Source organism: Rhea americana, unplaced genomic scaffold (assembly GCF_003343005.1).
Source record: "Rhea americana isolate MKP2758 unplaced genomic scaffold, rheAme1 scaffold_63, whole genome shotgun sequence".
Classification (NCBI taxonomy): Eukaryota; Metazoa; Chordata; class Aves; order Rheiformes; family Rheidae; genus Rhea; species Rhea americana.
In genome coordinates this window covers 2094681-2118602 of record NW_028186790.1, presented here as the reverse complement: position 1 = coordinate 2118602, position 23922 = coordinate 2094681, and the positions used below count along the sequence as shown (strand labels likewise).

Here is a 23922-nt window from a genome sequence, read left to right as displayed (position 1 = left end):
AGATGAAGTAACTTGAGAGTCTGCTTAATTGTATATTTAAATCTGATTTGGAGTAAGATTTTCCTGGATCACAGTTTATCTTTCACCCACATGTGTCTTTCAAGTATTAGAGGAGTTGTTTTCTATTTAAAATTTACTTTAAAAAGTTGTTCTCGACATAAATATTGTGCCCCTTATTCAGTGCTTGGGGTCAATGCTACTGGTAGCAAGAAGTCCAGCAGAGACAAATGATGTTGGGCAATAATTTCCAATCCTGCAACTGCATGAGGGACTTTGTCACCAGTAGGAATTGCCTACAGAGTTGGAAGAATCTACCCAAAAGAAGGAGGAGCACAGCTTGAGTAGCAGCAGCTGTACTAATTCAGCATATTTTAAGCCAATCTCTGCTGATTTTCTGAGGAAGGCCCTAGTTTCTGTGTAACTAGTCTCCAAAGGCAGGACATACTGTTTGTAGTCACTTTTTCTTATGGGATTGAAAGCTGTTGTTCATTTGTTTAACAAAATATTTGTATGCACCTTGCCAGTAATATTAATGTCTTACTCTTCCAATACCTGCTGCAAATAATTCTGTATACTGCAACCAGTCTAATACCACACTAATGTAATTAGGCAATTCTGTTRCATTGAGATCTATATTAACTAAAACTCCTGTACTTGTGAGCCACAGTTTTTTATGTTTTTGTGCCATTTGGTTTGCTTATTCATTAGATAATAATTCATTTTTGGTGTCAGGCACATGCACCTGCTCAGATAACTGCCATRGTACTACAGACAAGTGTTTGGATTTGAAACCACCCACTGCATTTTGGCAGCAGTCAATAAGAACATTCCTGTGCATTTAGTGGAGGTTCCTTCTAAAAAAGCCCATGATGGTGAACCCAAGGTTCTGCCCCTCCACATGTCCAGAGATAGCATCAGGACTTGGCTTTTCATGTCACCTTTAAGAAGCAGACAGCTTTAATGGAAGCAGTAATGATGTTCTTCACAAATGATGGCTGAGYAGGATATATTTTTGATGCATGGACCTCTGGAAAAAAAAAGCTTTAAATGAATCTTCTGTCACATTTCTCCCTCTCTTACCTGCAGGTGCTATTTTTGACATGAAAATGTCTTCATTCCCAAATGTACTATAAAATAAAACGCTGTTAACATTATTTTCCCCATCTGAACCATAATAGGCAGCAGAAAGTTGCAGGAGTTATGGTAGGGGACAATTAGGACTGAGATTCAGGACTATTGACTATACCCCATGGACTTTGCTTCTGTCTACCACAGTAGCACTCTTTGACCCTTTATTTGTTTTGTAGGGCACAAAGACCTTGATTCACCCCCTTCACAAGGTGTCAGTCTTGGCAGGAGCCTCTAGATTTTACTGCAACACAAATAATAAATAATGACAGCTTTAACTGTCCTGTTGGTGTGAGATTTGCTTGCCCTTTCACAGTGTGGTCTCCCTGTGATGTGTTCAGATCCTCTGGATGTCAAATAGGTAAAGCTCAGATATCACAACTTTAATTTCCAGTGGTGAATTCAGGAGCTTGTTGTTAATATTTCCAGTGCACTTAACCATRGCTTTTTGATCAATTTTAGTCTCAATGACATATATGTTGTTTGATACTTATTACAAAAATTGATGGCTGCCTCATGGATTGAAACAACAGATACCCTAAACCATCTTTATCTGCTTTGTGTTATTTAGCTCTCTGCTTTTAACGAAGAGGATGGATTTGACATGGTTTATTTTGTTATATGTGAATGCAAAGTGGTTTTAGATGATGTGTTCAAAGACAAGCTGTGTCACAGGGCACAAATATCATCTGCATAAAACTAGAGCACTGCAAAACTCTCACTCGTCTGATTGCAGATTTTGAGCAACGGAACACTTGGAAATTTTTGTGCTTGTCTGAATTTGGGGCCCTGAAAGTAACTTAAGCCACAGCAGCTGCTGATGTCCACAGTGAAGCTTTACGGTGACTCAGGAGAGGCAGAGTGTAGGGCGACCAGGGAGGGCTAGTTCACACATCTTCCCACTGCTCCTGACCACAGCCTCTGCACCAAAGGGAAACATTAGTGCAAGAACGCCTCTGTTTCATGGCACCAAAAAGTCCCTGAGGCAAAAGCTGGATACTGAAACTGCTGTATTCAGGATTTCCCTGTGCTGAAGAGTTGGCTTAAAACAGGAGTTTGCAAGAGAAAATTGTAAGCAGGCAGCAGCAATATATAAAGATGTATTTTTCTACCAGGGCAGAGGGTAGTGTATTCCCTCCAGGAAAAGGAAGTTACAGGCACTTGGTATTTCATGGGTCAAATGCAGGCTTGAAATGATGATCCACTCTACTCCTTTTTCAGCCTCCAGAGAGTGGGGTGTCTCTTAGTCTACGGAGAACATCCAGAAAGCAGTGGGTCCCCTCCATCTCACTGTTGTGAGCATTTACTGCACGAAACAACAGGTCTGGGTGGGCAGCAGAAGGTGAAGAGCCTGCAGGCACCTATCACTTGCACTGTTGGCGCATGGAAATTCTCACAGAGTGGAGAAGTATCTACATTAGAGGAAGCTCTGTGCTTGTTTCCAGCACCTTTTTGACTGAAGTCTCCATATAAAATTTGGGAATGTTTCTATTGATAGTCAAGGAGTGAAAAATCATAGCACAGCAGGAAGCAGAGCCTCTTTGAAGAAGTGTTGGTTTTCACTGTCAAATTGGTTATCAAATGATGGTTAGGAGTATCAMACCCAATAAGGTATTAGTCCTATCTCAGCTTCCAAAACCTTGAAAAACAACATTTATTCAGAAATAGGGAGAAAGAGTGAGCAATGTCAATGAGGAATGAATTTGTCAGGTGAAAGGGCCAAACAAACAAGTCTGATTTAGGGCCCAGTCCTTCAAAGGACTCAGGGATACTCTTAATTTGAAAGTTAATGTCTTTATAGAGTTAGGTCTTTAATTATATCCAATCTTTACCTATAAACCTCGGACCTGTTTTTTGCTATAGACCTGATCCAAAGGCTATCAAATGGTTTGGAAAGGCTTTGCCGATCTCAGTGACAGCTGGAACTGTCTTTGCGGTTTCAGCGTACCAGAAAGACCAGAAYTGTGCCTTGTGTTTGTATCAATATTAAGTGGCGAAGTCACAGCACTTTTAATGCCTTTCTTTGGACAGAGGACTTTACTTTCGCTATTGCATTCATGCTGAAACAGTTGGAGAAAAACCTCCACAAATCTCTGTTCTCCTCCCATAAGCAAAGCTGTGCTGCCAAGCTATTAACAAGGGGCTTCCAAAAAACAACCCAGGGGGACATCGTTCCAATTTTCAGACTGCTTGGTCTGAGCCTTATTAATAAGGGGCTCCCGGAAAGCTTCCTCTGTTCTACCAGGGGATTTCAGCATCCTGTGGGGCTAACTGTAAATTCTCTAGAAGATCTTGTTCCTACTGTTTGTCTCGCTATGCTTAATGTTGAACCTTTTACTGGGGCCCTCTGAAATTCCCCTCCTCACTGAGGTTTCTGAATGTATGAAGCCATCACAGGAAGCCAGCCTCGTTAATGCCCAGATTGGTTTTTATTTATTGAAACAATTTATTATAATAGCAATAACAACCTTGGCTTGGGGCATTTCCTGGGGAATTAATGGCAGTCTGGGCTGATGCTCCCAGCAGATTGTTAGCCCTCAGGAAACAGGCTCTGTAATTGCTGCTGGTTTGGTTGGATAAACAAAATAAAATGTGTTTCTAATTTTTGGCCAGTTTGGATGCCTGGAAAGTGGTGGCTTTTGTATAAAGCGTTGTAAAGAGCATATATCTTTTGTGTGCATGCATTAAATGCAGGCTTGAATCAACGACATTTTCATCAACACTTTCAGTCCAGAATGAGAAATAAGAAGGGGAAAGATAACCTCAGCTAAGGAGATTGACAGCAGTTTGATTCTGCTAAAAGTCTAGGAGAAAAACATAGCTCTGAGCTGTCATTCACAACAGTAGAAGAAAAAAGCTATACTGGTCAAAATCTGTCTGTTAAAGGGTATAATAGTGTACACATACACACACGAATATCAAAACTATCTTAAGTCCTGCTGTTGATATACATACACCTTTAAAGAGTATTTTCCAATATAACAAGTGTTTTGAGGTGCTTCAGTGTCTGGATGATGAGTCTGAAATGCATCAAGTGTTTGGAAGATGCTGAGCATTCATTTTCTAAAGAGAAGGCCTCTTTTTTGGGGGTCTTTGCAAGTAGGACATGCAGTGGGGGAGTCTCTCAAAACCACTAGTCGGATATGAAAACCCCAAATCCAGGCTATTGCTGACGTGGCTACTTCAAGTGAGAAAATGCAGAGCCCCTGATCTTTAGCTTAAGCTGCTCTTTCAGCTGTGCAAAGGGAGATGTTGCTGTTTGAGTAGATTGTGTGTATGATAAATGCCAAGACTGCAGTTGAACACAGGGTTACAGCTCAGTGAAGAAGTCCAGGCAGTATCTCAGATGTTGACAGAGTAGCTGTAGGAACTCATAAATGCTAGTGGAGCCCAAAGATTCAATTACAGCCATCTCACTGAATGAAAGACTATGGATATAAGCACAAGCTGGGTATGAAAAATGGTTGCTTAACTAGCAATTGAGCTACAGCTTGTTCATGAGCTGTATACAGTGGCAGGGAAAAAGGAATGTGAAGGAGAGAGGAAAAGCAAGACATGGACRAAAATGGGGGAAGAGAAACCACATGTGCCTGTGTCTCAGGCTCCAGTCTGTGTTTTTTTATGAGTTGCTTTAAAGGAGTGAGCAGTGGAACTAATGCAAGGAAATCAAGCCCATGTGTGTGCAGGAATGTGGTGCTCAGAAAAGTGTGCCTGGCATCCTGTCAGGCAGGCAGGGAGGAGGCAGGCTGCACTGAACGTCTTGCACGGCAAATAGACCAGTCCTGCTCATTTGTTCTTCCAGTTTTGGGTGTCCTTGGAGCCTTTCATGTGCCAATTTGTAAAGAAAGCTCTGCAGTTCGTGTCCTGGTTTATATTACACCTGGAGGTAGAAACAGGATCAAGAATGATTCCAGTTTTCCTGGGGTTTCTGCATCTCTGGAATTGAGGTCACTACTTTACCCAGTACACAGTGTCTTTGCTATTCCATAGGCAGGGCTGCAGTTTTAGATATAGTTCTGCACCTTGAATTCAGCGTTACCATTAATTTCACTGGAGGCAAGATTTCACTCAGCTAGACTTCTACAAGAGCTATTGGCACATCCTTCATGCCCATTCTCATTCTCCTCTACCTTTGGCTTTTGGATTTCTCTTTCTTGTCAAAATATCTTAGCTTAAAACCTCTGGTCTTGGCCTCACTACCCTTTCCAACTACTGCTGCATTTCTTTCCTTTCTTTTTACCAGCTTGTTGAATGCTTCATTTGCAGTTCTSTCTTCCCTCTTTGTTGTAGTTCCTCTTCAGGCTATTTTTTCATTTTGCCCTCTGCTCTAACCACTTAAGCTACAGTCTCATATTTTATTAGCCAAATTTCAGACTTGCACAACATCTTCCTTGTCCCTGGCCTGTCAGTAACTTTTTAGATCCCTTTGGTTAGAGAGAATGTACAGAGAAAAAACGGAACTGCCTATAGCGGTGCCATGAGCATCTCCAGGCAATGGCCTTCACAGAGCCTTGGACCATACACAGATCAGTGTTTGGGTTCTGACCACAGAATTGTAGAATAATTTAGGCTTGAAGGGGCCTCTGAGGTCACCTGGTCCAACTCTCTACTCAGAACATGGCTAATTTCAAATTTAAAGCCAACTTTCAAGTTAGAGCAGGTTGCTTAATTTCRTRTCCTGTTGAGTTTTGAAAATATTCAGAGTTTCCAGTTCATTTTCTGCAAACTGTCCTTTAAGGAAACCAGCAGGAGAGAGCAATTTCTAAAAATACAGTGGAGAAAGTGAAGATAGAGTGGAGCCATTTAGTCACAGGGATCTTTCTCAGCTGGTTCTCAGCTGGTGGGAACTGTTGCAGGTCCATCAACAAGTGCAAGGGTGCTGGACACATCTGAGGAACTAATTCCATCCTTGAAGTCCTTTCAGGACTTCTGCCAGACACAATAGAATACAGAGGGCATTGGCACTTCTGCTTGATTCATCTTCTCTATTTCAGTATATCTATAACTCTGAAATGTGCTGAGATGATTCAGCCCAGGGAAATCGCAATAATGTTTATCACAATTATGCTTCTGAGAAATCCAATGAACAACAACAAAAAAAGTAGTAAATAAACAAGATGACCTAGTTTAAAAGGCGTTGTGGATCCTTTGGAGTCTTGTTGTATCACCTCTGAAATGTTGTTATGCAGTAGCCATCCTGTTAGTGCACTAACTCCAACTGTGCTTGTGTAGCACAGGTATATATTTTGGTGGTCTGGGCAGGAAGCCAGCACATTTGCCTTAGATAAGCAAATAAAACCTGTGAATAAATAATATGCAATTTTCCATGTTGCATGGCTTGCCATTGCAGCTTGGTGACAGCTCAGAGTGTATAAAGCTTTATAATTATCTTTATTCCTTGTACAATGATAACGGATGTGGCAGAAAGGTGCGCTTAGCTGTTGCTGAGTATACAGCATCCTCACCTCAATCCCACTCGCATCGCCACTGAAATCAGAATTTAATTCTGTGGGTTGCTCCTTTYGATTCCAGACGAGTCTAAGACATAACTGTTGCTAGCCCACATTCTGCATGCAGATAAATGACCTGGCAGCAAATCTGCCCTCTAAATTCCCTTTCCTGATTTCCCTGGGGAGAGCAACAGAAGGCTTGGAAGCAATAGGGACCATCAGGAACTCTGCCTTTCCAGAGACCGTTGCAGGTACTCGCACAGGGAAGCTGTGTGCGCTTTAAGGGATTTTTGTCTCTGATAATCATTTTCTTTCCCCTTTCAGAAAACCCTGAGCGAGCTGCTCTGTATTTTGTCTCTGGAGTGTGCATTGGACTCGTCTTGACCTTGCTCGCCTTGGTGCTAAGGGTGTCTTGCCGAACTGACTGCAAACGCTCGGCCGCAAAAAAACCTCCGCGGGAGCGGGAGAGCGACAGCGACTGCAGCGACAGCGACGATGATTCAGACACCACTTCGGACCTGTCAGCCCGCAGGCACCGCAGGTTTGAGAGGACTTTGAACATGAACGTCTTCACTTCGGCGGAGGAGCTGGAGCGAGCGCAGCGGCTGGAGGAGCGGGAGCGCATCATCCGGGAGATCTGGATGAACGGCCAGCCGGACATCCCGGGGACCAGGAGTCTGAACCGTTACTACTAAGCGGTGGGAAATCCCAACAGTCCAGCACTGCGGCCTGGGCTCCTCCACGTGTGACAAAGAGCAGAGAGAGGAAAGGAGCACTACGTGGATGTCTCCCCCTTTCCTTTCAGGGGTGCTACCTGGTGCGGGGTGGATGGACAGCAGTAAAGCTTTCCCTGTCTCCTTTTCCCCGAGATACTGCTATCGTTCCTTTCCACGAAGACTCTCYGATTACAACAGAGGTGGTTGCCAACTTCATTTCTTGGTAGTAGGCAGAAAGCTGACAATTAACGCCCTCCTACGTGGGGCTCTGAGTTTGCTGTGCTGCGGTACGATTGCTCCTCTCTTTGTGGGGGAGAGAAGTCATCCAGGTTTTGGTTTTGATTTTGGATTTTCTGGTTTCCCTTTCCTGAGGATCTTGAGAGAATTGTGAACAAAACTGCAGGGTTGGAAAATGATTTGGCAATGGAGGGGGATGTACATCCTGACCAACTGTCTTGTGACTTCAGAAGCCATGAGATTAACCTAATTAAAGCTCAATGGCAAATATGACTTGTTAAGAACTGAAAAAGAGGGTGGGTGGGTGGGGGATTCTTCCATCATGAAATCATCTCGGTGCTTGGATGTGTGCCATAGTGTATACAGTTATTTATGGCTGTCTTTTAATCTTTCTTTTCAATGGGAGCATTTTTTTTTACTGACACCTCAGGGATTAAATCCTTTTTTTTTTTTTTTTTTTTGAATCTGTTCTCCCTACTGGCCCCTGTCAAACAACCCACCAACAGTGAAATTACAGTAATATAAGAGATGTGTCAGTGATTGTTGAGATGTTAACAACCTCAAAGAGGTTGAAAAGARTTTTCTTTTTGTTTGTTTTGTTTTAAATATATATATATATATATTTGAAGATGCTGCACAGGAATGTGCCTTATTCTTTTTTTGTTGTTAAACTACAGTTTTCCTATGAATAGCAATGCACAGTGTTTTATATATTTTATTAAAAAATAATTAAAAAAAGTTTATGTTTACCAGAGGAAAATGGAGACAAAGTAAGCCACATATGACAGCAAAGTGGGAAATAAATGCTAAATAAACTCTGGTTTGCTTCTACACACTTGAATTTGCATCCTCACTTTTGGCATAGGTGTTGCGGGAGTGAAATGCGTTGGAATGGTAATATACCTCTGCAGGYAATCAGGACTGACATCCTCTCCATGCAGGAACCTGGAGACACTTTTTTCTTTGGCCTCTGCCCATTCAGTCTACTTCTGTGGTGCACATGGGCAAGAGCAGCTGAGGGATGAACTGGTTCTCAAAGGGCCTACCCATGTCAAGGGAAAGAGCCCTAGTGATTTCATGATGCTTTGAGTCTGTCTGTCCCAGTCCCAGATTGTAGCAGGACCAGAAGCAAATGTGAAATGAACCAAAATAGCACTTGGAAAAAAAGGTAAAACATATTTTAGTGCTCCTCCAGCTGCCCTGTGGAGTGTTAGAGGGGTTATTGACATCCTGCTTGTTATCTTGCTGTTGAAGTTGTGACTTCAGTCACCACACTTCAGGCATTAAACCTGGTGTAGCAAGGTCTTCAATGCACTGCTTTAGCCTGCAGGGCTCTGGGATGTGCTCCTTCCTTACTTAGGTATACTTAAATTTTGCAAAGTGCTGACAAAGCAAGTAATGAGCAAAAGCTCTGACTGCCCAGAGCTTTCTGCTAGCATCACCGAGAAATGAAGACAGACAAACTTGCTTGCAACACAGCTAGTTACATCAGGATGGGGCTARCATCCCCAAGGGAAGAGTGCAGATTCATCTGCCACATCAGAGCTGCGTGGCAGGACAGCATCAACCCAGCCTTCCTGGTATGCTTTGGGGTGGCCAGGGGATTGAAGCATCCCCACAGTGCTTCTTGACCCAGGGAAGTTGCATTTGAAGAGCCCATAATTSTGTTCTCCTGGCACTTGCAGGGTGGGAGCAAAACTTAGCAATGGGTAAAGCTAGATCTTATCAGAGATCAGGCCAGCCATCGAGAAGTGGCTTTGTCTGGGAAGGCAACACTAGTGCTGCAGAGCAGTTCTTCCTGAGCTAGTGCAGCCTCAAATGCAAAGATTCAGTATTGACCTGGGATGGATTTTATGGCTGATATTTAGTAATAAAGCAGAAGGCATGTCCTGAATCCCAGATGAGCCACCAGGTGCTGTGCTTTAGCAGGAATGTTGAATGCACTGTGGAGAGGATGTAGAGGAGCAGAGTGACAAGATGAGCTCAGTGGGATCAGTTTTGTTGGCCATGTGTTTTCTCCTGTAACAAGATACTTTCCTTCAACCTTGGTCATYAAGGGACAGCAAATTTTCAGAACTGGAGTGCTGTGTCCTCAGAGATATGTTGCAAAACAGAGTTAAAAATGCTATAAATGAATGAATTTATSTATATGTTTTTCCCCAAATGAATATTTTTGACTAGACAAAAGAACAAGTGCAGCAAGTCTGAGTGTGCTTCATATACAACCAAGGGATTGAAATACCTACTTTGAGTGTAAATCACAGCTCAGCCCATGCTATGAACTGATGGACAGTCCTCCCCAGCATTACTAGCATTGGTGTAAATCTCCTTGCTGAAGCTTGCAAGACAAAGGATCAGGTTATGCACGGCTCTTTTCAAAGTGGAGCAGACAAGCGCAGCTCAGCCTTGCCCTAGGTAACAGGGTGTAATAGAAGTAAACAGTTTTTAAAGTGCATGCTGTACTTTTATGTACCTTCTRGCTCCTTTTGTCTCAGGGCCAGGCATTTAAAAGGCTTTCACTTAAAAAAAAAAAAAAAGGAAAACAWCAACAAAACAATCTTTTGAGCTACCATAAGTAATTCTGTGACTATTTCTGGATTTGTCCCCAAACTGCTGAATAGTTTTGGGGAGGGGAAACAGTCAAGATTCACAGGGCAGGAATCACTGGTTTGCCTTTAACTCTGTAAACCAACAGAGCTAAAACACTCAGAATATAGAGTCAGAATATAGAAGAGTCAGAGTCACAGTAGGAGGGGGTCAAATCCATATTTCATAGTCCACAGAAGAGTAGCTTAAGTGCACAGAACTTTAGATTTGGTTGCTCTCAGTCTTCTGTGTTGCACTGTCTCACACACWGCATTTAAATACTCTCATGGCCAGAGATCAGAGAGCACTTCTCTACCAGGCTGCTATGAATCCCTCTTGTAGGCGGTTGTGCCTAGCTTGACTTTCTGCTTCCACATTTATTTAATTTTGTACATCAAAGTCRAATATTATTATCAGAATAACACTTGCTGAACTTCCCAAGACAGAAAGGAGTTGAAATCAACTTTTACAATTTCATGAATTAATTTCCCATTCACAGATCTTYTGGATAAAAAGATGCTGAGTTCATTTTCTGTGGGGAATATACTCTTGATGCCTTTGTGTATTATAARTGCCTTTATAAAATGGAGATAAGARAGCAATTTTAGATTCTGAGTTGCTTGGACAGTTGGTAATATGGGGACCTGTGTGGTATTGTATTTAAAGGAGATGGTGCTGTAATTACTGCGTACAGTATTTTGGGCAGTAGGCCTGTATCRGGTGAATCTTGGGAAGTGAAATGGCAGTGCTACCTACCTGGACACTTTAAGTCTTCTGCAAAGTACAGGTTGCTTGGATTAATGACAACAGGGTCATTAAATTACTGATTCATAACTTATATTATGCTAGTTTTGTAAATGACAATGATGGGTTGGAAAATCAAGGCTCCTGCTCCCGCAAGAACCTAAACATCTGGAATGGGTCAGACTTTTGAAGTGTCGACACACATTCATTACTCTCCTGTGGCAGACTGGGCTGGTTACAGAATATAACAGAAGAGACTGCAGAAAGGTAGATTGCTACCGTCGAATGCTCAGTCTCTCACTTCCCATTGCCCTTGACTCTGAGGGCCATTTTCACCTCCCGCTATCATCCAGTCTATCGCCGCTGACCTCCGACGTGGACCTGTGTTCAACGGACCCTGCAAATCTCGGTAATACGGCGTTTGCTGCCTTTCCCATGTCCACCCTGGTGTTCATATCCTCAAAGGATTCCAGCGAGTTAATGAGCCATGCCTTTCCCTTCCAGAAACCGCAGTGCCACTACTTAACCCCTTGCCTGCCATCTTGCTCAGCACCCCAGGGGCTGCACAAATAAAGCAAATTTGCTTAGCCGTTGTACTGCCAGAATGTAAAGCATATGCTCATGGTGCCGTGGGGATCTGAATTTCCTCGTTTGCTGCATGGACTCTCTTGAGTTTCTTGAGGCATYGCAAGCAATTAATCATCTTAGACTGGCCTAGAAATCCTTCTGCTCACAGTCATTACTGAGGTCTCTATCATAGTGAAGTTTTAATAATCTGATCTGAGTTTCTAGTGTCCTTAGATACCCGGAAAAAAAATAATCTCAAGGTATTGCTTGCCTTTCCTTGATCACTCTTCTTGGAACAGTTATAGCTTGTCTCCTCACACACTTTCCTCCTCTTTCTCTTGATATATTAGTTTATTTTTGAGATTTTTCTCAAGTGCTGTCACAGTTAAGTATAATTCACTAAAAAAGGCAGTAATGACCTTGATTCATTACACTACAGTTTATGTTGCAATAAATGTGCACTTGCTGCATCCTGTTCTTAAGGTGCTCACTTGCTCTGAGTGGATATGGTAGTTTAGTATAATTAACCAAATCAGCTGATTTGGGAGCTGCGGTTCACCCGTCTGCTGAAAGGATCTGTTCCAGCAACAGCAGTGTAATTTGCACAGCTTGGAGCATTGCATCAGGGAGCCCTTCTCCCTAAATCACTGGTGCAGTGACACTGYAAGTTACGTACTGGCTGAAGTACTGTCACCTGAAAGCTATTCAGAAGTGTATGTGTGGTAGATGCTCTGGGAAGTGCATTCTGGTGGATGCTTGTCCTTATTATAAAAACCTAACGATTTCCTCATAGACKGCTCCAGAAAAAAATGAAGGAATGAAAGGAAAGCAGCCTTGACTTTGTCCTTCTCAATGCTAAAAGAGTATGGCTGGTCCAAGGTTTCCCTCAGTGTGGTGAGGTGCAGGATGCCTTTCTGGATGGGAAGCATGGCCAGCATCACTTCAGAGGCAGCCTGATGGACATCACCACTCGACTCTCTTTCCCCTGCATCTCCACTCTGGTGGGCAGCTCAGGAAGGTCCCCCAGCAGGAAAGGAGGTGCTGGACCAACGTGCTGCATGCCAAGCCTCTGAGCAGAGTTCTTGAGCAAGTTTGGGAAGGTGGAGAGGTAACTCATGAGGCTTGGGCTGTCCTCACCAAACCAGGTTTTCTGGTGCTGTAGCTCTACAAGAACCAGAGGAACAGAGTTGTGCTTTGCTAGCAAGAAGTAATCTTATGTAATGTAGAGACACTGTGGTCATGACACGTGTGGTCATGTGGTCTGGGAATGTATTGGTGGTAAGCTGCCCATCTATGCAGGCATCAGCATTGGCTTCACAGTGTACAGGGCAAGTCAGGGTGCCCAGTGCTAACAGTTTCTGGATGAGGGACARCTTGACCTCAGGCAGACTCTAATCAGAGACTGATGGAGAGAATAAACCCTCCTGACATGAACACAACTCTCCACACAGGTGCTGTGGCTCAGTGGGAACAGCACAGACATTTCTTCCTACATGAGCWTCTTCATCAATGTGAATGCCTCCCATATCTAAAAGAGAAACTCAGTGCTAAGGATGGACATAACATCTGCAGCAGGGAAACACATTTACTCACACACTTGTAAATCCATTTACTTCCCAAATCACACAGAGCTGTTACCAAGAACYAGAAAATATTTCAAAATATGCTCATATTTTTATGGACAGCAATGTCCAACCCAAGAAAATCCACCACCTGATTTTATGTTTAATTTTGCCTGCTTTCTCTCTTTCCCTGTCATCCAAATGGTATAAATAATCAATTGGTGAAATTAAAGACTAAACATGCTTCCCAAGACCTATGCAAAACCAAGGATGTTTCGTTTTTTGCAATTACACAAATGAACTATTCTAAATGGACAAAGAAACTATTCTCAACCGGGGGAGTATTTCTTAAAGTTAATTAGAAAAGTGAGCCCTCTAAAGAAGCTGCTGTGTTTTCTTGTCTGCTGTCCTTCTAGACAAACATCTAACGAATAGAAGGGGCTTGATATTGTGCTAATGCCCAATCCCCAGGAGTGACATCATTCTTTGGTAGCATTTTYCTTTGATATGGACCAATCCCTCCTATGTTGCTCCCTTGCTGAGTAACCTCTTACTGTTCTTCTCCCACTCTCCCCCCCCCCCAAATGCCCAACTAGACCTAGAATTGTAAATTGTGGCAGGCCACATCCCTGCGGGYGAACTCTCCTCCTTGTTTCATTCTCCTAGCTGGTGGGGACCTCTGCTACCATTTTTCCATTTACTGCTGAGAAAAGGCACATTTTTCACGGCAGCGGAATGGGTCTTGGCTTTCATTAGTTCATCTGTCATTTTTCTGTCAGAGAACAAATGGGTGTGGAACAGAGWGGAAAAATCAAAACCTGGCTTTGGATTTTTTTTTTCCCCATTAAAAGACATTGTTTTGAACAAAGCTGGGTGATTGCTAAGCAGAGCAAATCCTGATGKTGTGGCTGAGTTTGGACAGGGCAAACTCAATTTTGAGGGGAACCCATTTCTGCCAAATCTTTACATCCTCTGCCAAATGCAAACATTACCACTTTGACACCTCCTGAGAGCTTCAATCATTCTGCCTAGCAAGCTTTTGTTTTTGGAGCAAGCATTTTCTGAGGACAAAGAATGATGACTGACGGGAACAAAGTCAAATTGCTTTCTTTGAGCTATGAGCAAACACCTTTCCCTTCCTATTTTGACTTTATGAAGAAATATAAGCTATAAGGATGTGATGGAAAGTGGCATTAAAAAAAAAAAAGAAAGAAAAAGGACAGCTAAATGAAAAGGCATCTTTCTTTACAGTTCCTGTCAGGGCCCTGACTTGGCTCGYTTATTTTCTGGTTGTGTCTGGAGTCTGATATTTTTCTGTATCATGAGTGAAACACAAGCTCCTTGCAGCACTTTTCTGTGGAAGTAGTGCTATGCTGGAAAAACATCCTCTGGCTTTTAAAACCCCAGTAATTTGTGCACTCCATTTCTTGCAAAGGTCTTTAAAACATCCTTTTATGTGGAATGATCCTCGCTTCATTCTTCAGGTAAGGGGACTTTTGTTTAAGGGACAGAAGTAGTTCTCCTTTCTCCAGCTCCTGCGTTTTTGRAGTCTCGAGACTACCCAGTAACAGAGTTGCTCAGAGGCATCCAGTGCTTCTTCTAAACTCTTCTTTGTATGAATTGCTTTCCTTTCCGGAAATGACACTGTAATACTCAAAAGTAACAGTCCAGTGAGGTGTGAGTGTTAGTGTTTCAGCCCATAGCTGTCCTACGTGTCTGAGTCCCAGACTGATTATAGAACCAGCAAAGCATCTGCATCTTTCTGGCATCTTTTAAAGGGATAATTTCAGATGGAAAGTTCAAGAAGGCTTGAGAAACCTTGAAAAACAGTTGCTAATGATACTGCCTGAAAAGTAAGGAGCTTGTGTRTTTTGGTGCTCGCCAAACAGCATTTCTAAAGGCTGCCTTTTCTGGAAAGGAAGGTTGAATGCTGCCTGCCAAGTCCCTGGAAGGTGCCACTCACAATCCTGACATGTTTTTTGTGACTTTCCGCTGATGCTTCCTCTGCTACAGCAGTATCTCAGGAGGCTTCACCTGCTGGTGGGGTTTATGTGATGTGATTTTTATGGTCCTTATCCAGATTGTCATGTGGCCCATGGTGGGGGGGGGAGGGAGGAGGGGGACGACACCACCAGCAGCTCAACCTCTTTCCAGCTAGTGCGACCCATTGCTGGACATCACTCCCAACTGGCCTAGTGTTTCTCCAAGATGTCTGTTCCTTGCTATATGAGCTGCCTTGAGCCATATCCAGGCACTGGGAAGAAGCACCAGGGCTCCCAGGGCTGAAAGCCACTGGGTCCCACCTTAACCCATGACAACAACAAGGCTTCTGCATCCTGTGACCTGCTGCAAAGGGAGGAAAAGCTGTTGTCTGCTCACTGAAGGATGACTGAAGGGAGGAAGCAGGCAACAGCATGGGATCTTGGGGAGCTATAAAAGGGTATGCCATGTGTGGTCCCACACTGGACAGAGGCGAGGAACCAAGGAYACCTTGGGGGCTGGGAAATAGAGACCCTTGACTCTGGCCATCACTCCCCACCTTGCTCTCTAGGTTCCCCTCTAGRCCCAACTCCAAGGCCTTCCAAAACCCCTCCCAGCTGTAATCCTTCTGGAGGTAGGTTTGCCTGTGCAGATGTAAGGAGCCAGGTCATGACACTCTCCAGGAGGCTGCACGTTCCCTTCGGATGAGAGCCTGATGCAATTTTAGTTCATGACCCAATTCCAGCACTGAAAACATCTTCTGATGAGGAATAGATCRTCTATATCTTCCACAAAAGAAATAATTTCTCCTAAAGAGAGCTTAGTACGGCTGACACTGTACTCCARTTCAGTTCACTGATGGGATGTGATATAGCACAGGCATATTTATACACTGGCAAATAAAATATACTCATATTTCCAAGGTGGAAAAGTACCACTTAAATATGAGTTATTGTATTTACTTCCTTATCATAAAGTGCCATTCAAAAGCAAAACCAGAAGTGACAGCAGTCATTGTTTATGTTTTGTACCCCCACACAGACTCCTTCCAGGGAAAGGATTAAAGATTATATAGTTTTTGAATGTGTCATTTTGATTTGGACCACTTCTATTTTATATCAGGTTATTAAAATATCAGGACAAAACATATTAACATATTTTTCACTAGTAATCTGGAATGTTTCAATTAAGAATTACCTAATGGGGATGAGTTGAGAAATCCCATTGTAACTAATCCTTTTCTACAAATTTGCCTTTTTTCTTTTCTTTTTTTTTAAATACAGAAATGTTTTGCTGAAAACTTCTCAGCAACTTCTACTAACAAGAGCCAGTGAGGCTAAAGCTAAAGTTAGGCTRGACATAAATCAGACTTTTCTAATAATGGAAGTAATTTGCAATTGGAAAAATTTAGCAAGTGGTGGTTTGTACKTGACTGGGAAAATTTTTAGTCAGGGTAGGGGGTTTCTAAATGACATACTGCATTCTAAATCAAATAGAAGTTTAGAGAGGGCCTTGGTATATGAGACAGGATGTAATGTTAGATGATCAGAGTGGCTCCTGCCAGCCTACGGCACTGACACCTGCTCCCATAGGCAATACATGACTTTCAGATAAATGCAGGACCCTCAAACTAGCCATAGAGCTATCTAGCAGTAATACAGAGGTATTCAATGCATCTTCTGCTTAGTGATCTTCTCATGTGGAGACATTTTAGCCCCAAGCAGTAGCTGGACCAATTAAGGGAAAAGAAGTTATTATAGAAGTATTTCCTGGAGATTTTCCATTTACTTAAATGGCTGAGGAAGCTGGAAGTCCTGAATTTGCTTTCTTGGCACCATGTTGGTGGGCTCGCTGAGGCCCCTGACATCCCATGGGTGCCATCAGTCTGGTGGGTGCTTGCCAGAGTTTGCAGTTGTAAGGTGGAGTATAGCAAAGAGGGAAGCAACTGACATTTTATATTAAAAATGTGTCTTGGAACATCTCATACTCTAGTTTCATTCAGTGCAATGGGTAATAATAGGATATTTCTTTGCAGACACTCCTCCCTCAAACTTCCCCTCCTGGACTTGTGTTTCAAATCCATCTGAAACTCTAGCATGGCTTGCAATGACACCTTCTCCCTCTTTGTATGATCATGGAAGCGTTGGAGAGCTTTGCAGAGAGTTTGTTCCTGATGTGCCTGTGAGGACAAAGGGCGTTATGTTTAGCATGCTAATCTCAGAGCTGGGGGAAAAATCCAGTGAAAAAGCAAGATCAAAATCTCTCCCAGTGAAGCGCACCCTTGGGCACTGCATGTATTGTTGTGCCTATGCTTGACCACCATCCAAAGAGGCTGGCCAGCTCTGGATAGCTGCCTCATTCAGCAGACCAAGTAAACCTAATCATGGGTACAAAAGGAATTTGCACTCTGCACAGGTTCTTGGGTGCTGGGAAARCAGCTTCTGTGGCATTTTGGTGTGCAGTTACTGTCCCTATGGGAAGGACAGAAGCATAGGTGCACTCTTGTGTAAAATAAAACTACTTCAGGCAAAACAGTTTAAAATGTGATACTGTTTCCATCTGTATGTACAAAATATTGATGAACTCAAGGTCTGGGGGAGAGGCTTGCATTGATTTGCTCAGTGCAGGGCACTAAATATCGCTTTAGTGTAATTTGTCTCAAAAACTACCTAGGTCTTCTGAGAGGCAAACCTTTGCAATGTGATTTATAATTACAAACTTTTGAAGGCAAGATTACCTTGGTTGTAATTTTTTTTTCATCCACCAGCCTCAATTCCATGTGCCACGTGGTTCTAACATTATATTTTATCTTTGGATTTATTCATAGCATGGCCATAGCAATAAAAATAATCTCCTTGCTGAGCTTCCATCAGCATGTTCATTCTGTTTCAAAGGGCATATTTTCCTTCATWGCCTTATGATGCAGAGGCAAAATGACTTAATGGCTATGTATGTWTTGAGCAGTCACTGGGACTGTGGCAAAAATTTCATGAGATGCTTAACAAACATGACAAAATGCACAATATGGCTAAGCACTGTGCTTCAAAAGTAATGTGTATACATGATTTTGAGGCCTGTCTTCTGCCTCCTGTTGTAAAGACCTCCCTCGAAGTTAGGAAAGTTTATGGTGCCTTTCATCTCCAGAGTTCTCACATTGATTTATCAGTCAGGCCTGTATAGAAGTTACTATAATGACTGTAAATTTGGGTTCAGTCATTCTACCTATTGATGACTTACGCTGTCATCTAAAAATTCAGAGGAAAAAATTCAGACAGTGTCCTGAGGTATCAAGTTCCCCACTGTCCTAAAGCTGTTTTTGCCTGCGAACCTCCCTAGCACTGAAGAGTTCAGCGTCCCAAACACAACCCAGCCTCTGCTATTGCCCTCAGCTTAGTAATTACCCTTCCTCTTTTCTGAGTGATTTATTAGTATTAAAGTTGTAGCCTTCCAAAGAGCACTACCCAKCTCTCACTATTCCTGCAGGCAGGAACAACATCAGTTGGGTCATCATACAATCTGTAAGGTTAGAAGGGACCTCTGGAGATCATCTAGTCCAACCTCCCTGCTCTAAGCAGGGTCACCTAGAGCATGCTAGACAGCATTGCATCCAGGCGGGCCTTGAAGATCTCCAGACAAGGAGACTCCACAACCTCTCTGGGCAACCTGGTCCAGTGCTCCATCACTCTCACAGGGAAGAAATTCCCCCTCACGGTCAGGTGGAACTTCCTGTGCTTCAATTTGTGTCCATTGCCTCTTGTCCTATCACACGGGACAATGAAAAGAGTTTGTCCCTGTCCCCTTGACACCCTCCTTTCAGGTACTTGTACACATTGATCAGATCCCCCCTCAGGCTTCTCTTCCCCAGGCTGAAGATGCCCAGCTCTCGCAGCCGTTCCTCACAGGGCAGGTGCTCCAGCCCTCTGATCATCTTTGTAGCCCTATGCTGGACTCTCTCCAGTAGCTCCACATCTCTCTTGTCCTGGGGAGCCCAGAACCGGATGCAGTACTCAGATGAGGCCTCCCCAGGGCTGAGCAGAGGGGCAGGATCACCTCCCTAGACCTGCTGGCAACAGTCTTCCTAATGCACCCCAGGAGACCATTAGCTTTCTTGGCCACAAGGGCACATTGCTGGTTCATGGTCAAACATGAAGACATATTTATACACACGCGCACACACGTGCACACACACCCTTCCTATGTCCTGGTAAATAGCCACTACTTTGGAAAATGGACATTACACATTCAACAACATCTTAATTTTCCTYTTTAAGATTCCACCTCAAAGAATTTGTAAGCTTTCTTATACTTAAGGATTGTGTCATTCAACACTTGAAAGTTGCAAACTTTAGCAAGAAGGAATTTAACACCAAAACTCAAGTGCAATGGATATCTTGGCTAGGGGAACTATGATCAAACATGACTGTGTCTGCGTCTAGCCTAGAAGCACGGGAAAGCAACTTTTCTGTTGCAAAGACTAACAAGGTTTGTAAGGGCTTCATTGCTGTTTTCATGAACTGCCTGTCCCTGTGTTCAACATTGCAGTCTTCCCAGATTAAGCTCTTTTGTCCTTGTTCACTGAATTGCCACTGGTATTTGCTCATGAGTTTCAGGCATAGCCCTCCCGACATGCATGCTGATGTATGCTAGCTCTTCTTCACTCAGGTAAGGCAGATGTGTATGCAGTAGATCTTTCTCTCCTAAAAAGTGTAACTAGGAGAACAGACAGTAAAGGTTCTGATTTTTCACTTCACGATTCTTTTCTATATCATATTAATCTGTAGTGATGGATGTTTCATCTGTTTTGTGAAAATATACATAAAGGTAATAAACGGTTCTGGAAATTGATTCATTAACTAAAAATAAATGAACTGCTACAATAGCATATTATAAGATRCAACATTCTTGCTTTAGTGAAATTATACTGATTTATATTGCAAGAGAGAGCATGTCTAGTCCATAAATGCATGAATAAAATTAGCTGAAACTCTCTTGCAAGCAATGAATCTGCAGAAGTGGAAAATATAGTGTTTTGGTATCACTAAACAGTCTGCCACTAACCAGAGGCAGACTTGATTTTCTCACAGATATTTAGAGCAAGAATAACAATATTGGTTCCTTTGAATCATCTGGAGCTTTGTAAACAGGAGTCAGAAGCAGGGATGTGACTAGCAGCGTGTAGAAAGGCTGTCCCTGACTATAGCAACTTTTGGGTGGCTGGAGGTATGATTGCAGAGTGTTAGATAAACACATGCTCCCTATGCCTTTTCCAAGACGCCAGTTCTAAATCAGAATCTAGGTAGTATGCTTTGTTCAGTGTTGTCCTTGAGTAAAAATGCCCTGCAGAAAGATAAAMAATTGGAGGCTGTCAGTTCTACACAATGGGACAGGGCTGACCTGGAGCTGGCTAGTTTAGAGTGTGGGAAGGGCGAGCACGTGTCTGCCTGCAAAAAGTCCTAGACACGCTCATTTCTTTTCATACTTTTGTCCTTGACTGTTTTCATGATGGGGATTCACACCAACCTACTTCTTGCTTACTTATAGCTCTTGAGACTTGATCCTCATCAAAACTTCATAACTGGAGGGAAATGAGAGAACCAGAGCTAAACAGGATTCTCATAGAAGCTTAAAGGGTCGGTAACCAATACTTAAAATAACAGTTATGTTGTATGTTATCATTCTCTGTGTCTTGATACAGCTAGAAGGACAGATATTATCTAAGACCAACTATTGTGATTCTGAGAGTGATTCATTTGAGAACTGATTGCTTTCGTTATGGAAGTAGATAAGTTTCTRTTGGAATATGTCCACCATGTCTTACTCTTGAACAGTGAGCTGATCCCCAGATGTCATTGCTAGGTTCCTGCAGCTCTGTACCACATCTGGGCTCTGTCTGCCCATGACTGCTGTCAGGTCAGTATCGCTGGCTTCTCCCAACGAAGCTTGAAGCTGSGCGGGCTGCATTCCAGGAAAAGGCTGCTGAAAAATTAATCCACTATGACAAATTAACAAGAAGAACCTTTGGATCCTTCCCAGATCTGCACTGAAAACATCATTTGAGCTAAGCAATATCAGCTCTCTGGTGTTAATCATAACCAGAAAAACATGGCATGGTCATCATTAAGTAGGCTGGCTTCCTGAGAGTTTTCTCATAAACTCTATTCCAGTTCTTCCAATGGCAAAGCCACGTATATCACTTAGTGCTCATTTCCTTGTGAGCAGCAAGCAATTTATAAACCTCTTAAAAGTTTTTTAAAAGCAAAGGTGTAAAAGCAGTCTAATAAGAAAAGGAGCTAGGAAGCATCRTGGCTGCTAGAAAAGAGATCAGTCCTTCTGGTTAGGCTGAAAGAAGTAAAGTGCTCTGAATAATAGCTATGAAATTGAGCTGATGCAGGAGGAAGCAACTCGCTGCAGTGTTACTCTCACTTAATACCTAGCCAGTCAGAGTACTCCAGGATTAAGATCATTCTGAAATAAGTATCTAAGACAGAACAGGTAAATTGCTCTTTAGGGATTTTTTCTCCACAGGCTTTGAGGGGTGATGAGAACGTGTCACTGATGACAGGCCTTTAATACTTCTGAAGTTAGGTGAGACGAAACAGTGTGGAGTCAGTAGACTGCAAGCCAGGTTTGTAAGTGTATGGTTAAAGTYACTCAGAAATCAGAAGAGCTTAGGGCTCCTGTGAAATTGGATCTTGGCCAGTTTAGGTCCTGGTTTGGGCTCACATCTATGAAAGCAAGACAAGAGCCCTAAAGGACATTTGGCACCCTCAAGATCCTATGCTCAGCTGCCAAACAGTGTCATAGTTCACAGGATGTAGGATGCAAGTTTCCTAAACYCTGATGCTGCCCACAACTGTATCCTGAGGCCTGAAGCAATAAGGCTATCAGCCATCRAGGCTGATTATATTGTCAAATTCTCTAAGGAGATATGTGCAGCTGTGGCTCAAGTCCAGCCAAGAAGATACTAGTAGTTAAAGTATTAATTCTGGATATAGGTTTCCAGTTCTYGCTCAGCCTGATTCTGAGTCAGTTCACATAACGGGGGCTCCTGGGTACTACAGGGTGCTATAAGGCTTAGTCTCCTTCCAGGAAGCTGTTCTGTTCACGTATCTGTGCTCATTCATGCCTAGGTTTGGTAGTCAGACCTCCCATAACATCYTAGGTCAATATGCTGAACGAGAGGGATGTGAAAACCTTCCCTTGTTATGCATCCATCTGCGTTCATAAACTCAACTTTCTCTCAGTATAGCAGAGACAGTGGCACAGTATGGTTAACTTGGACCATAAAACAAGAACAAAGATGATACAAAYCATCAGCGGACACTCATGCTTTTTTCCATGCTTGTAACCTCTGCAGATCTGGTGCAGATGTGTTTTCCATGCATTTTAGAGTGGCACCAGCGACAAGCAGGGGTGYGTCTACCTTAGCCCCTTGGGCCTCAGAGCCTTCACGGTCTGGTCTACTCCTGTGTGTGAGTGCTGGGAGGCAGTAAGATATCTCAGTGATTTTGCTTAAGGTCAGTGGCAGTGTAGGGAAGCTGAGGATCTGGAGAACCTCCAGGTTATGTGGGGTCAGTGAAARCCTGGATGAATTCTGAGGAGGGCAGCAGAGTTAAATAGTTAGGGTAGGAATCTACTTGCTTCTGCAGTTTMAGCCACCCTTTACAGCACATTTTTGAGCCTTTTACAYCWGAGAACAGTGAATTTAATGCCTTTGGCAAGTGCTAYATTTACWCTAATATTTTAGCAARATAAAAAGGAGAAGMAGCTTCACAACTGTTGCCTTGAATCATCTGGCTGGTGTAGGAACACAGTCGTTTTACRTAAGTCAGATGATTTGTTTTGAGTGAATGAAGCTACATTTYTGATTAGATCAGGTTTTCTCTGTACCTCACTTTGCAGGGGCTTTCAGAGCAAGACATTACCATCTAGCTTCAGCAACTGCTGCCTGATTCTGCAGCAGTTCACTCTTTTCACAAGACTTTGTTTTCATTCTTCTTTTAAGATTATTTTTAAAAAGTATATTTTATTAAAAAATGAGGAAAAGCAATGAAAAAAGCASTAAAGCCAAAAAAGAACTAAAAGACAAGTGTCCAGATGAGAAAGCCCAGCTTTTGTGTCTGTATTGAGAAATGGTTTAAGATTAGACATCTACCTTGTTATAGACTGCATCTGGACAAAAAAAGCCAGTTTTCACCAGCAGGCCTCTAGAAATGCAAAGCATCAAAGCATAAACCTTTTGAAGTCTAGTATAAATCATACATTGTGTTTCCAGGTGTTTTTAGTCCTAAAAGTTAGATTTTTCTGCCCCTTTGGGAAAGAGGGAAAAAAAAAACCCACAAGACAAAACAAAACCCTAGAACATTTCTATAGAGGTTAAAAAAAAATTAGTCTTTTTGAGAAAAAAAAGTAATGGGAAAAACTTGACTATTTCTGACAAGTCCTGGCACTGGAATTTCAGAACACACTTTATCTAATGGTCAAAAAATATTTCAGCTTTGGGGAAGGGCTTCTTGGGTCTCTGTGTTAGTTTTGTTTGATTTAACTGTGAGGAAGTGGTCTTGTTCCCTATCCCAACACAGGTTGCATGCACTTCAACCTCTGGTTTGAACAGAGGCTTTTCTGGTGAGATCCTTGTATATGTGGCAAGCAGTGAAGCAAACTACCTTACCCTGTCTTTAAGGGAACTCTTGTATTTTTATTCTCAGTTGACTATTAACAATGCCATTTACACTAGCAAGTAAAATGAGTGAAGGACCCTTCTGGGGCCAACTTACACAATTTATGTGTATRTTAATCCTTCTCATCCCCTAAAGAGGAGGGATGCAGCCAGACTGTTTACTGGGCCTTGTGCTGATCTGTGAATCCTGTCTGTGCATTGGAAGTTGGCCTAGGTCAAAGCAGYGCCAAAAGTGATGCATAAATAATTTAACAGCGTGGATGGCTGTCTGA

General features: G+C 42.7%; 1 protein-coding gene across 6 annotated transcripts in view; it reads left to right on the top strand.

The window, feature by feature from the left end:
• Positions 1 to 8220, top strand: part of EVA1A (eva-1 homolog A, regulator of programmed cell death) — a 215535-nt gene extending 207315 nt beyond the window's left edge. For all 6 annotated transcript variants that reach the window (XM_085320382.1, XM_085320381.1, XM_085320385.1 and 3 more), the window contains one exon: positions 6903 to 8220. In XM_085320382.1, the coding sequence (XP_085176508.1) occupies positions 6903 to 7273 (371 nt within the window). In that variant the 3' untranslated portion in view covers positions 7274 to 8220. The remainder of the gene's footprint in view (positions 1 to 6902) is intronic.
• The last annotated feature ends 15702 nt before the right edge of the window (positions 8221 to 23922 follow it).